Source organism: Aspergillus thermomutatus (assembly GCF_002237265.1).
Source record: "Aspergillus thermomutatus strain HMR AF 39 chromosome Unknown NODE_6, whole genome shotgun sequence".
NCBI lineage: Eukaryota > Fungi > Ascomycota > Eurotiomycetes > Eurotiales > Aspergillaceae > Aspergillus > Aspergillus thermomutatus.
In genome coordinates, this window is record NW_020798054.1 from 14,888 (window position 1) to 29,594 (window position 14,707).

A 14,707-nucleotide genomic window follows, 5' to 3' on the forward strand; every position below is an offset into this window, starting at 1 on the left:
CCAATAGCTAGATCAGCCGGATGGCAGTAATCGTGGAAATGGGGAGTTTAGGTTGATGTAATCCATATTGGTATTATGGTATCTAGCAACATCCGCATCTGCTCGCATGTTGTGTCCCCCCTACTCCTGCTGATGATGCTCCGACACCTCGATCAGCGTTATCAATCTATAGTCGTTGAAAAAGTCCGCCAGCCGAATATTCATCCCCTCCCTTCTCGCTAACGCAATAACCCTCATCGCCTTCATTGAGTCACCTCCCAGACGGAAAAACTGATCGTCTGGTGATACATCGCTTGGCGAGCGATTCAACACCCCTGCCCAGATTTCCTGCATCTTACGGACTCTGGAGGTGATTGAGCCGGGAGACGGGCTCCAGATCAGCCCTTTCTGTTCTGGAGTTAAGACGGTCAGGCTTGTGGCAGGCTGCTCAGCGTTATGCAGGATCTGAGACACAGCGTTGCGGAAACACGTCTGTATGGTGGCAGCTTGCCCTAGAGATATGGTGGACGTGCAGTGCCAGAGCTCCACGCGGGTGCGGTGCTCTTCTATAATAACGTAGACGCTTACGAGGCGCTGGCAAGGTTAGACGACACTACCAGATGCGGTGATGGCAGACTCACCTCCTGGGGTTCGGGTGACTGGATAGAACGCAAGCGGGTGTGCGGATTGACCTGTCTCTCAGCGAGCTCCTGTCGCCGGATTGAAATCTGCGTGTTGAACAAGGCCATTGGGGAGCGCCCGGTATGGTGTGCAAGGTCCGCCACTGGACACGTCTGATGGACGATACTGGCTCCATAGTCAGCCGACACGCTTTGGAGCACCTGGGACACGGTCCCGCGGCTGAGATTCACCCGGAAGGGGAGACAGTTGATCAATGGACCGGCCATTTCAGCGATCCCTTCCACCGGGATATCGCGGCCGGAGACGATGTTCCCAAAGCACACGTTGTCGAGGCCCGTGAAGGCGCGGAGAACAAGCGCCCATGCCATGCAGAATAGATTCGGTGCGGTGACGTGGTACTGGCGACAGTATGTCGCTATTGCTGCGTGCTCATCGATCTCGAATCTATGGCATTGAGAGAGCGATTCTTCGTCGGGGGATGCGTTCGACTTGAGTGGGGGAAAGTAGCATGGCTCGAAACGGTCCAGATGCGCTTTCCAAAATCCAGAGGCAGCCGCCTTGTCCTGGTTCTGGACGTACGAGATATAGTCCCGGAACGGGGGAGGGGCGCGCAAAGGCAGTCGGTTCTGACAAGCCAGACCGAGGTCATGCTCCACAACAAGTGAAGTAATGCCGTCCCATAGAGCATGAGTGATGTCCAGACGGACCCAAATCCTTGAGGCGTCCTGGTAGATGGTAAACCGGGATGGATCCCGCAATGAGGGATGAAAATCACCTGGGAAGCTGTCCAGCTCTGCGGCGGGCCGTATGAGGATATTATTCGTCTTATATCGCTCGACAACCTGGATGAACGACGGGGTGGCCTCTTCAGACTCCAAAAGGGACGGCTCAAGGAAGTAGGAGCGGAATATGGCGTGGCGAGCAATCACCTGTTGAACTGCCAATGTGACCGTCTCGACCGGCTCGTTCAATACTTCCCAGGTGAATGCTACATGGTAGAATGCCGGTGATCTTGCCTGAACCAGCAGCATTCCGCGCTGAATCGGCGCGCATTGATATACGTCCTCAACGTCCTGGTCTGGTATGCCAGCGTCAGCTAGTACTGTTTTATACGCTTCCACGTCAGTCGACCTATTATACGGGGCCGCAGCTTCCGAGGGACTGGTATCGCGTTCTGATACGACTGCATGCTCAGCGAGGGCTCTAATAGTCTTGTACTGGAAAATGTCGGCCAGTGTATACGCCCGCTGCCTGGCACGCGCCTGTAGCACGACCTGCATTCCCGCGATCGAGTCGCCCCCGAGGCGAAAGAAGTTATCGTCAACACCCACTCGCTCTGCTGGAACACCAAGCACCTGCGCCCAGAGTTCCTGCAAGAATTTCTCCTCTGGGGATATGGGCAAGTGGCTCGATGCTACGGCAGGAGAGAAGGAGCGCAGCTGATCGGCAGACATGGACTGGATGCGGCGTCTCAGCAATGGCCGGTCGATCTTGCCACTGGCCATTCGGGGCATCCGTGTGAGCGGCACAAAAATTGAGGGGACCATAAAGTGCGGCAGATGCTGCTGTAATCGTGCTTCTGCGCCGGCGGCTCGGCGACAAAAGTCAGCATCCGGAGCGGCCCAGAGGTCCTGAGTCTCCTCAATATCGTCACACACCACGACAAACGCCGCAAGGCACACACGGTCTGGGTTCCCCAGGGGCATTACCGCGTCCACGGCTACTTCTGCAGGTTGCGAGCCCTGCGTCCACTCCCAGCACTCGCGCAACTGCGTCTCGACCTCTCCTTTTTCCAGCCGCTGACCGCGTACCTTGATCTGGTCATTTGCCCGGCCCACAAACCGCAAGGAGCCATCCTCGTTATAGTGCACCAGATCTCCCGTCTTGTAGATGCGATGATGGGTCTTCCGGATGCCCAGAAGCCAGGACGGAGTCTCAGGAAACGCCTCTGCCGTTTGCTCCGGGTTATTCATGTACCCGCGCGCCACCGGATCGCCCTCCAGCAGCAGCTCGCCGATGGCGCCCACCGGCATCAGGCGATGATGATCGCGGGGATCTGTGACCCAGGCCACTGCCGCGCGAGGACGGCCAATGTCGCGTACATGCACGCCCGGCCGATACGGCTGATAAGAAATGCCCACGGAGCACTCGGTGGGCCCGTACCCATTGATCAGCACCACCCTTTCGGCCCAATAGTCGTAATCAGCGGGCCGCATTGCCTCCCCCATAAGCGACAACACCCGCAGTGAGGGGATATCCTCATGACGCAGAAGCCGGGCCACAGACGGGGTGAGCATCGCGTTCGTCACTCTGGCATTACGCGCGGCTCGGGCGAGGGCGTTCTGCCGGTCGTGATCCGAGATGACGCAGACGCAGCCGCCTACCATGAGAGTGCTGATGGTTTCCCCGATACAACAGTCAAAGCTGTAGGAAGCGAATTGCAGCATTCGGACGGAGCTGTCTATCAGCAGACAGGTGGTGAACTCCTTCGCCGCGGTGCAGTAGGAGCCGTGCTCGATGATTGTGCCCTTGGGGGTTCCCGTGGAGCCTGATGTGAAGACGACATACGCTGCGTCTCTGGGATTTACTTGCGGCAGCCGGGCCAAATCCACCTCGCAGTTCCAGATGTCAGCAGTGCGGTCTCCCACCTCCAAGTTCACTGCTAGGAGCCCCTGCGCTAGCTCCCTGGTTGTCTCCGAGCAAATTATCAACGTGCATTGAGCCTCGCGAGCGATCGTGGATAGTCGCTGGTCCGGTTGCCCCGGGTCCATGAGCACGAATGCAGCGCCCGCCTTGCTCACACCCAGCATGGCCACAGTCGTCCACTTGCTCTTCTCGAAGAGGATGGCGATGAAGCTGCCTGGCTGGACCCTCCGTCTTACAAGTTCCATTGCCACCTGATTCGATCGCTCCTCGAGTTCGTGGTATGACAGCTCCCCGTCCCAAGACGATATTGCTGGAGCGGTAGGAGTCTCCTGTACCCGTTGTCGGATTACCTCATGGATGATCTGCTGCGATGGCTCGGCCACGGAGGCATTCCAGGCATAGATCTGGTCGAGGTCGGCGGGCCCTACGCCGGGAACGTCACCCAGCCGCCGATACGGGTCTTGGATAAGACACTGCAAGACCACCTCCCAATGAGAGAGTAATCGCTGGACACGCTTCTGGCCTAGCACGCGAGTATCGAAGCCAGCAACTATGGTCAAACGGCTTTCATCTTCAGTCAGACAGCATTCAAGCGCCAGAGCGTACGACAGAAAGCCGCCGATGGAGACAGAGTCAGCCTGTACGCTGCGGAAGATGTCCCCGGGGAAGTTGGCCGCCGGCTGAATGACCAGGTGGCTCTGGAACAAGCACGCAATTTCCGCCTCTGGGCTCACTCGGCGGATCTGCTGGAGACCCGCCTGCTCGTAGGGGGCCATTTGGGCTACCTGCTCCTGCAGCTCTGCCAGAATCTCGTCAACTGATTTGGTCATGTCGAGTCGAAGACGCTGGGGTACGGTGGCGATAGTGGGCCCGACGATTTGCCCAATGTCGTGACCGTCGTTGAGGCGGGCGTTTCGTCCATTAAGCGTCTCACCGAACACTACATCGTCCACCGCCGTGTTGTGCGCGAGGACCAGCGCCCAGGCCAGGCGGATATATGAGGGTAAAGTGTAGTTTCGGGCTACTCGACGCGGCAGGCAAAGCTCGTGTCGCAGCTCTCCATTGGCAACAGGTGTATAATCTGGTTGGGGAAGAGGAGGGAAGACCTGCGCCTCAAGGTTGGTGAATCTGGTACTCCAGTAGGCGTCGAAGTCTGGTGATTGCTGCTGGATATATCGAATGAACGGAGTAAAGGTGTTTGACTGGACATGGCCTTTTTGATAGATGGACTGCGCCTGCTCCAGCATCAATCGGATTGACCAGCGGTCGCATAGCACGTGGTGGATGGTCAGGATAAATACTGGGCCAGCGGGTTCATCGTCTAGGATACACCCATGGACAAGCCGTGTTCCCACTCCCATGACCGCTTGTTCTCCCTGGGCCAGGTGCGCAACATCCCAGACGAAAGGCTCACGAAGCACGACTTGAATCATCTTCTGTGAGGGCGCCAAAGCGAGGCGCGTCCGCAAGATATCGTTTTGTTCCACTACTGTCTCCCAGGCAGCTTTGAAAGCCCCGATCTGGACGCTTTCCCTGAGTTGGCAGACCACTCTGCACTGATAAGATGACGGAGACTTTTCCGTCAGCGCCATCAGCCCTTCCTGCAACGGCGTGCAAGGATATGCGTCTTGGATGATAGCAGCGTCGATGTGCAATTGGGAGGCAGTCGCCTGGCGGAAGTCATTTTCACATCCCACTGAGGGCCGGACAAGGGCAAAGCTGTCGAGGGTCGAAGGACAAGCATCGCCCGCCGGGCGAATAATGGATGCAAGGTTGGCTAGTACGGGATGGTCGAAGATGTCCGCGACGGTCAGGCGCACAGAAAGGCGTTTGGCAGCAGCGACCATCTGAATGGCAAGCATGGAATTGCCCCCGAGGTGGAAGAAGTTATCCGCCATCCCCACCTTGTCTAGACTCAGCTTGAGAACCTCGCCGACCAAAGCATGAATGGTTCGCGCCGCGTTTGTTTCAGGGGAGTGTGCTTGCACCGTGACTCCGGCCAGTCGACGCAATTCTTCAAACGGGATGGCGCTCAATTGGCGCTGCAACGCGCGACGGTCGACTTTGCCTGTGGCGCCTCTGGGCAGGTTCGCGAGAGGGAGAAGCAGCTGTGGTACCATGAAACTGGGTAATAAGGACGAGAGGTTCTTCTGGACATGTCTTAGGTCGGAAAGCATCTGTCCAGCATCGATCTGGTGGAATTGCAGCCCGTTGCTTGACACGCGGCAGCCGTTTGGTATTACGAGCACGGCTACTAGGATCTCAGGCTCAATGACCGTAGCCACAACTCGCTGGACGCTGGAAAGGGTCTGTGAATCCTGCAGTACCCGAGCCAATTGACACTCGACCTCCTCGAGCTCCAGCCGTTGCCCACGCAGCTTGACCCGTGTCCCTTTTCGTCCGACCAGACTGAGGGATCCGTCCTCATTATACCGTACCAGATCACCCGTCTTGTAAACCCGATGGATCGAGGGTTCGAGCCCTGATCCGCTCATCCACGGGGAATCTTGGACGAACGAGGCCTTGCTGCGCTCGGGATCACCCAGGTATCCAGCGGCCAGACTTGGTCCTTCAATCAGAAGCTCAGCGATGGCACCGATAGGAGCCAGTCGGTCATGACGATCGACATCCACGAGCCAAACGCGGCAGTTAGCAGGCATGCCGACTGTTCGCCGAGCCTGTAGGGAGGTGATCTGCTGCGAGACGCATGTTACTCCGGCCATTTCAGTGGTCCCGTATACCTGAAATAGAGCGACTTTGGACGCCCACTTGAGGATCTGAACTTTGCTAGGCGTCTCTCCTCCCAGAAACAGCTTCTCCAGTGTCTTCAAATGCGCCGGATCCAGTGACTCCGCCATCGTCGGTGTGAGAAGAGCCCAGTTGACCTTCATCCGGTTCATGGCGTCGGAAAGCGCATTCATTCGTTCATGATCCGACGGCATGCAGATCGTCCCCCCCGCGGCCAGCGTGCAAAATATCTCGATGAAAGAAATCCCGAACCCAAGCCGGGCGAACTGGAGCACGCGGCTCGCAGGCGACAGATGCAGTGCGGGAACCTGGTGGGCAACTGCTGCCAGCGCCGAGTGAGACCCTACACATCCCTTGGGATCGCCTGTACTTCCAGACGTAAAGAAGCAGTACGCCGGGGCCTTCGGGCTTGTCCGAAATTCTCGTCGCGTCCCTTGCGTCCCCGCCAGCAAGTCGTCGACTGTAGCAGCCGAAATAACAACAGTTTCGTTGACGATTCCTTCAAAGGCGTTTTCGTATTCTGCCGAGACAATAGCGATGCTTGATCCGCAGATCGCTGCCATCGCATACCGGCGACTGGCCGGATAATCGGGGTCGCAGGGGACAAAACATCCCCCAGCCTTGTTGACAGCCAGCATGGCCACGATCGTCCATCGCGTTCTGGAGGCACAGAGCATCACCATGGTCCCGCTGCGGACATCATGCTTATCCGCGAGATGCACTGCCAAGCAGGAGGACAGGTGATCGAGTTCGGCATATGTAAGCGCGCCATCAATGTCCTCAATGGCCGGGGCGTTTGGTTGCCCTGCAGCCTGCTCTTCTACCAGTCTGGAAATGGCGGCATGCGTGGCCTCGTGCAATGGACTGCTTTTTTGCCAAGTGAGAATACACTGACGTTGAACAAGGCAGCACAAGGAGATCTGTCTGATTCGCCGACTCGGGTCCTCCAGGATACTCTCCAAAACATGGCTGACGGCATTGGCGAGATTCTTCGCATAAAAAGGCGATAACAATTGACATTTGTAGACGAGCTGCAGAAGGGGACGAGAGTCCTGAAACTGTGCCACTATATTCACGCTGTACGATTGCTTGAGATCTTCGCAACCCTCGGATGGATCTTGGATACAGACTCCCGTGTTGATAGTTTCAGCTTCACTCTTGTCCAAAACGGACATATCCCATCCATTGGCCTGGAATAATGCTTCCGCGGGAGTGTCCGGGTCAATAGCAATATTGCAGATTTGTCTTCCGGCACTCGTATGAACGCCGAACCGGATCCGATCTGCTTTGACATATCGCGACAAAACGATTGCCCATGCTGTGCACAGAACCCATTGGACCTCATAACCTGATGTCTTCAGTGCTCGAACCAGGCATGGATCGAAGCTGAGCGTCTGAATCTCTCGATCAGTAGCTGACAGGTTGGGGTTGGGGTTGATTGTAGGGAAGAGGCAGACTCCGTCCCCTGCTGACATCAAATGGGATGCTTCAACAGTGGTCATGATGGGGAACGTCTGAGCCCTAGTCCCTTTGGTAGGCGAGATACCTGTGGCCGGATTCGTCAGGAACGAGGATATAAGAGACCCATTAGAAGAGGCCATATAATCCGGCATCTTACAGTTGTCCATCACAAAGGAGCGGTGAAGGTAACTACCCTGGGTCTTGTCGAGGCACAGCGCAGTGTATCTATGCATGTGTGCTGTAAGGCATGAGTCGTTGAGCGGATGCACATCTTTGAGCCCAAAAATTGCCACCGGTAATAGGCAGCATAGTTACTGAGCCGAGAGATATGCCTACACAATATGCCTAATTCCAATCGGTCGAGAGGTGTTCTGCGAGTGGGCGACGGTGTGAGTCCTGGTGCCGCATGCAGTCGTCCTTGCCTGCGTTGAATCTCCACACCCCCAGTGCTGCAGTTCCAATACGTGTTAAGCATGGAGAGGGACAGCGTGTCATAAATAATGAGATCTAGCAGGTCTTTGGTGTGCACGAGAAACGTACGCTCTATCTAACATAAAGCAAGGGCAACCTCCTTTAACCTTTAATTGCTCTAGTAACACATTGTTGCCCGCCTGTTTTCCAACCTTCAAGGCCAGGATCCTCACATTCTCTATTCTATTCGTCAAGGAAAATCATCAACTGTGAGAATGACACGGGAAATTAGCCAGATCGAGCTCCTGGGCTCGCATATCTCGCGTCAAATCCAAAGGTACGCGGACAAGCTCCAGGCCGGCGAGACACCAACGGAGGAGATGGCGACGATATCGTCCGCCTGCAGAGAGCTTGATGCACTTGTGACTACACCAGAGTTGTGGACGAACCGCGTCGCAATGGGCTACAATGGCAGTATTGCCATCTGCCTGCTCTTCGACTTGAATATATTCCAGTCCCTGTCCGAGAGCGACATACCCACGAGCTTGGACGATTTAGTCAAACGGTCCGGGGCTTCAAGGTCCCTACTCAGTACGCCTTTCATAAGTATCTACTCTGGCCAGATCTGACCGAAACGTAGGATGTGCGTTGCGGGAGGTCGTGGCGCAGTTCGTTCTTGATGAGCCATCCCCGGAGACATACTGTCTGAACAGTAGGTCAGCTTTCTTGCTAGACAAGAGAGGAGGCGCGTGGGTCCATCATATGTTAGTAAGTCACGTCCCTACGGGCTAGTAACTGTCTCACGTTCCAGGTCCGATGTTGGTCTCATGACGGGGGCGTACATGAGTCGATACGTAGGCGAGAATGCCGGGCAGATCCCGAGCCATAGGCACCGAACTGCGTTTCAGATGGCGTACCGGAGTAAGAAATGCGATTCGTTTACAATGGAGTAAGCTACTGATCGATTAGTGTCTAGCGGACCAATCTTTCTACGCTTTCCTCCGGTCATCGGACCAAAAACTGGGGGAGAGGTTCGACCGGGCAATGCAATGGCACTCCCGATCGGCCGCCACGACCGTCGAAAGCATCTTCGATTTTAATCAGCTGAAGGCTGATGCTGTCGTAGTCGACGTCGGTGGTGGCAAGGGACACCATTCGATACGGATTGCGAAGCAGCATCCGCGTATGTCATTCATTGTCCAGGACTATGGCGCCGAACCTCCCGCCGATAGCAGCGATATTGATGAGACAATCCTCAAGCGAGTTGAATGGCAAGACCATGACTTTCACACCGAGCAGCCAGTGAAAGGAGCAGACCTCTACCTGGCGAGTTGCATCCTGATGGACCATACTTCAGAGTAAGGCTTTAACAAGTGCAGTCCAAGTGCCACAATCTGACATCGCACAGGGACTGTTGCACCATCCTAGGACATCTCGCCGACGCAATGACCCCGCACAGGTCCATCCTCTTGGTCGACGATGCCATTGATGTGGGTAGCCAGGGTGGCTTGTCGATGGCCAATGGGATGAATATGCACCTGCTGGCGTGTTTTGGGACATTGTCGCGGACAATGGGGGAATGGCATACATTGATTGAGCGTGTTCCGGGGAGTTTGTCCATAGTCAATTCGTGGATGTCGGATCCGGGGCGGGTGACGTTTGCTCTGAAGAGAGTGGGCTAGCATGCATTTTGCCCTGCAGCCTGTTACCGATAGGATAGAAACAAGAGCAATGTGCGTATCCAGTAATTTCCCGGGAAACATAACTATCATGTCTCAAATGTAGCAGGAATCTTTGAAAAGACATAGCGCGCAAGACAATGACAAGCCAACCAGCACACTAACAGTCTCGACAACCCGTCAATGATATACTCTCCATAGTCCTATCCCTTGCGCCTTTCAACAAAGGCATAAACTCCGTCCCACCAGTCCCTCGTACGCCCTCTAACCCACCTTCGCCCTTCTCCCTCAAGGACGGGGCAATGATATACCGCGCAGCCATGACCATATGTTTCTGACGAATCTCCACCAGAGCGCCAACAGCTCGATTATACGCAGCTCGAATATCCGAGCCGGGCGAGTGGCCCAGGACAAAGAGGCGGATATTCGCGACGCGAGACATGAGCTGGAGAAAGTCCCGGTGCGGTCCCGGCATGTAGTCGCGCATGTGGCGATGAAAGGAGCCGTGCGGTTTGCATGCTCCTTTTCCACCATTGCCCGCTGCGCCGGCGCCAGAGCCAGACTGATCAATACCGAGCACGATATCCAGGAGCTGGATCAGAGAGCTCTGCGCGTTGCTTCCCCCGGCGTAGCTGCGCCAGTCGCCGGGCCCGTCAAGTCCCTCGTAACAGACGCCCCCCATGCTTTTGCTGCCGTTGAGAAACCGACGCACGCGGTGGTAGAACACCGACGGCGCACATTTCTCGTACATTCGGCCCAGGGTGGCGTCTATCTGTGCGAGACACCCGGCGAGCTCGTCGAGGAAGTCGGTGACTTGCTCACGGCGTCCGTCCCCAGCGGCGTCGATGGCTTCGAGCATCTTGGGTATCATGCAACCCCCAATGACCTCGATGGAGGCCGAGACGCAGAAAAACCATTCCTCGTCTTTGGTTCTAGTGAAGGAATTGATGATGGCTAGATTATCTGGATTGGAATATACCTCCGGGTCCGGATAACCCAGAGCTGGAATCGGCCGTACATTCCACAGACAGAAGCTGGCGTAAGACGCGCAGGGCTCGATGCGAAGGTGTGCAGAGACCTCTAAAAGGGGGATGGTGAGAGATCTTGGAAGCGTCTGGCATCCCGTCAGTGATGGGACTTTGATATGTGTGGGTTCCCCCAATGGCCAGATCAGATCCCACCTTGCTTGGTTGACAGCCGCCCCAGATGTAAATCTGAGACATCATGGACAGGACTACATACGCCCTTCGCCACTCGGGCTCTGTGGCCAAAGCCCGCGTAGATAGGACTGGCATGTTATCCATCTGCTGCCGGATCGATTCATCGTTGCAAAGTGAAGGAAATTTCCCTAGTGTGTCCTCCCAGATCTGGTAGCATGAGTGAGGTAGACGGGTCAAGGGCGGCTGTGCTGGGAGAAATCCGAGCTGTCGTGATATCTGATACCTTTTCAGATCGATCCCTCCGAGTCCTGGCATTGTTCAAGAGGTCAAATAGAGCGTTGACTGCTGCTTATTAAAGGAGTAGGTACTGTGGCTTCAGTATCTATAGCGCTTCCATTAAATAAATCCGCCAAGGCTGCATTCCAATAGTCTGCTATCCCTTGCTGATCAGCTCACGCTTCGGCTTGTCCATTTATTGAGGGTATTCTTTGGGCCTCCTGAAAAAAGTAAGCATACTGTTTTCTTGGGTAGAACTGTGACGGGTAATACAGACCATCTGCGTTCCCATTTTCAGGAGATTCGATACGTGCTTCAGATCTTCCGCGCTTGTCGATCCACCATGCACCACTCAGCCAGCCTGCTTGAGTTGAAGAATGACTGTTTCCTATAGGGCATAGGTTCCCGCATTCCTCTTATGTATATGTCTCAATAGATGTTGTCTTATTCAGTCCAACTCCCAGCGTTAACGGTAGACATACAAGAGTATGTTGACCGCGAAAAATTTGCAATAAAGATCGAGAGCAGTCTAAATAATCCAGTATACGGAATATGGATCAAACTAATTAGATAGCTGATGAAACGCACCAGCAGTAGACCGAGAGTAAAAGGTCTTGGGTACATGTAAAAAACATTGATATCTTTCCACACACCCGCTCCTCCTCTCAAAAGACTGCCCGATATTCGTTCATGTCTCAACCAAACACCAACGCTCGAATCTCAATGCTTTCCCGAGTCTTAGCCCCCGGAGGGGAACGAGGGTCTATAAACGCCGAATGCGGCACCTGAACGGCGGGCACATCGGCGAGAGAATCACTGCATTTCAACAGGAGGCACTCATCATTGCTCATCCCCGACCAGTACATCCACCTCTGCTCAGCATTATACCTGACCCCGACACTCTCGCTGACCTCATCGGGAAACCGCAGTTCAATGGGCACCAGGTCGGCTGGGTCTACCGAGCTCCCGCTGGCAAAGGCAAGCGGGCAGGACTCGACGGCGCCGTTGATCGGCTTCCACAAGTTGATGATTCGGTACCGGCCTCGGAGCAGGGATTCGACCTCGTCTTGACGCCCAATGTACCGGTGGATGGTGGCCACGGTGGCGTGCGCGGTCTGGTCCGCGTGGACGGTTAGAAGCGGTCTACGGTTGATGGGGTTGTCTGCTCGGTCCATGCGCACGACGTGGTGGAAGATTACTACTTTCCGGGCACCGGTGATGCGCTCGAGAAGGAGTCGTTCGACTGCTGGATAGTAGATGTCTTTGATCCGGTCGTCGGAGAGAAAGGTCTCGTAGGGGATCTCTGACAGTGACTGGACGCCTTGGAGACACTGGAAGGCGTCCTGGTCGAGGCTGTAGTCGCTTTCCCTGCCGCGGATATCGGTCAGGCCGACGTGAACTGTTGGCTGGCTGTAGTTGGAGGCTGGCTGGCCGGAGGGTGGCTCTTGGGCATATTGGAAGGGCGTCGAGCCGTCCACTGGCGGCGTGAAGAAATTCAAGGCCACTTCCACTGGTCCGCGTGGAATCTGCTCCGTCTGGGGGCCAGCCGATGCCGTGGTGGGAGTTGTCGACATTGGAGGTTGCTTGAATGGCCGTGTTTACGGGTTGACCTGATCTCTGGAATGGACATACGCTCGGCCCTACAGCTCTATTGTCTATTTTCCTTCTGGCTACTCTGTTGCTCCTCAATTTTAGGATACCTTTCACCGCTACTTAGTCCTATGGCCATACCATGCACGATGGCGAGAAGAGCACGATCTATCACACTGCATATGGATCGACGCCCCACCCGATCTGCACTAGAGAAGACACGGTGTAACAATGACAAGGAAAATGGTCCACAGGATCTTGCACAATGCCATTCCCTTGCAGGCTGCAGATCCCTGGTTGCACTCTACAGGAGCTTATGCACCACATCATGAGGAATCTTGGACCCAGTCATGGACCATCCTCCGGTAATCTGGTTTGAACACCCAGTCCAAGTCCAGATATTCCGTGATTTTCGTCATGACAGGCTTGCTCTCGCAGCCGTCTGCTACACACTCCGTCATCCGGCGTCGGTTCATCTCCTCAGCAAATTTCAGCAGCCGGTCAATCCGCTCCTGGCGTCCCTTTTTCCATCGACGCAGGGCGTGCCCGAGCGAGCCTGGCGTGCACTGACCCCGAAGCAGCGCATACGTATAACTGTCCTCCAGGACCTGGTTGGCACCTTGGCCCGACGACGGTGGAATCGCATGCGCAGCATCACCCATGATCGCCACGCGCCCGAAGTCGGAAACCCAGCGATCCAGCCGCGGGACCACGTAGAAGGGCCAAACGTTGATCTTGTCTCGCTGAATATTCGCCACGCTCGAGCGGATGATCGGCGGGAAGTGCTCCGAGCCTTGACGCAGGAAATCAATACACCAGGCCTCATCGGTCGCCAGCGCCTCCCACCCCTCCCGGTCCAACTCTGGCCACCGCCGCTGCCGCCCCAGCATCAGTTCGGAGCCATCAGACTGCTGCGGCGCGATGATATACCCGCCGTGCGTCTGGCTCATGATCGTCACGGGCAGCCCGTACCCCTCTGGCAAGTCCACGCGGCTAGTTGGGACCGCCGCCGCGACCGCCACGATGCCGATGAACTCTGGTTTCAGCTCGGGGTAGAGATACGCGCGTACGCGAGAGTAGATTCCATCGCAGCCCACCAGAGACCCCGCGCGGCCGACGCCTCCATCCGCCCACTCCCAGCTCACCTCGCTTTCGGACTCGGAGCAGATGCGCGCAAACTTCTTCCCGTAGTGCACGGGGATGCGCCGCTCGGCCAACGAGGCCAGGAGCTCATTGATGAGCGCGTATCGGTATATCCGCAGACCCTTGTAGCCGTATTTTTCCTCGTTGCCAATCTCGTACGAATCGACTAGCTGGTCGTCCTCGGTTCGGAACAGGACCGTCTCGCTTTCGTGGCCGAGGTCTCTGATGCGGGCGTAGATGTGCAGCTCGTCTAGGATTCGCAGGGCGTTGGGGGAAAGGATGATGGCTCCGCCGATATCCTCTGGTGCAGACCTTCCTTCGTAGACGATGCACGGAATGGATTGTTGATGCAGGGCCAAGGCCAGCGTGAGACCGCAGAGTCCGGCGCCGATTATGGCGACCTGGTCGATGACCGTCATGACCGGGTGTGGATATGATGTATGGGAACGATTGATGGACGTTTCTAGTGTCTATGTGTTGACTTTTGAATGCCCTTCCTGAACATCGGACTATAACTCGTAAGCCGGACAGCCTCCATGCAGTTGCTCGTCTACAACACCGCTATTTTCCTTGCATGATAGACCGCCATGACCGGATGCATAGACCTGTCGGGAAGGGCCATGTGATAGGGTCATTACCAGTACATCCACAGGACCTCACCCCTGGAATACGAGATAGATATACATGCTCCTTATGGCAGGAATACCGGATTACACCGACAGGGTAACTTTGATAAACATAGAGGCAACATCAGACTCCCAGGTTTCTAGAACAGGGCAGGGAGCTCGCTGATGATGCTGCGTTGATCTTCTCCGTTTTGGTTGTGGTACATGAAGCAGAATGTAGACGCCCACTAGGCACTGATCTAAGATGAATAGTTAGGAAGATGATCGAATAAGTTGTTGCAATCTATCGTCTCTTGTCATTCCGGGCTTGCCTGCAACTCCCACAGTCACTACGAGTATATCCGCT

At 55.6% G+C, this 14,707-nt stretch overlaps 5 protein-coding genes across 5 annotated transcripts; 1 reads left to right on the forward strand and 4 right to left on the reverse strand.

Moving 5' to 3' along the window:
• Window positions 1-120: 120 nt before the first annotated feature.
• On the reverse strand, window positions 121-7,643 carry CDV56_102390 (uncharacterized protein; the record flags this gene model as incomplete). The annotated part of the gene is made up of 2 exons (XM_026756009.1): window positions 121-573; window positions 621-7,643. The coding sequence occupies 2 exons, from the start codon at window positions 7,641-7,643 to the stop codon at window positions 121-123; spliced, it is 7,476 nt and encodes a 2,491-aa protein (XP_026618556.1).
• A 519-nt stretch (window positions 7,644-8,162) lies between these two features.
• Window positions 8,163-9,569, forward strand: CDV56_103356 (uncharacterized protein; the record flags this gene model as incomplete). The annotated part of the gene is made up of 5 exons (XM_026756975.1): window positions 8,163-8,478; window positions 8,528-8,603; window positions 8,699-8,808; window positions 8,864-9,245; window positions 9,296-9,569. The coding sequence occupies 5 exons, from the start codon at window positions 8,163-8,165 to the stop codon at window positions 9,567-9,569; spliced, it is 1,158 nt and encodes a 385-aa protein (XP_026618557.1).
• Window positions 9,570-9,726: 157 nt separating this feature from the next.
• On the reverse strand, window positions 9,727-11,041 carry CDV56_103525 (indoleamine 2,3-dioxygenase; the record flags this gene model as incomplete). The annotated part of the gene is made up of 2 exons (XM_026757144.1): window positions 9,727-10,680; window positions 10,748-11,041. 2 exons carry the CDS (start codon window positions 11,039-11,041, stop codon window positions 9,727-9,729), a joined length of 1,248 nt encoding a protein of 415 aa, XP_026618558.1.
• Window positions 11,042-11,697: 656 nt separating this feature from the next.
• Window positions 11,698-12,576, reverse strand: CDV56_103728 (uncharacterized protein; the record flags this gene model as incomplete). The annotated part of the gene is made up of 1 exon (XM_026757347.1): window positions 11,698-12,576. One exon carries the CDS (start codon window positions 12,574-12,576, stop codon window positions 11,698-11,700), a length of 879 nt encoding a protein of 292 aa, XP_026618559.1.
• Window positions 12,577-12,918: 342 nt separating this feature from the next.
• Window positions 12,919-14,154, reverse strand: CDV56_103851 (FAD-dependent oxidoreductase; the record flags this gene model as incomplete). Its single annotated transcript, XM_026757470.1, has 1 exon — window positions 12,919-14,154. One exon carries the CDS (start codon window positions 14,152-14,154, stop codon window positions 12,919-12,921), a length of 1,236 nt encoding a protein of 411 aa, XP_026618560.1.
• Between the last annotated feature and the right edge of the window lie 553 nt (window positions 14,155-14,707).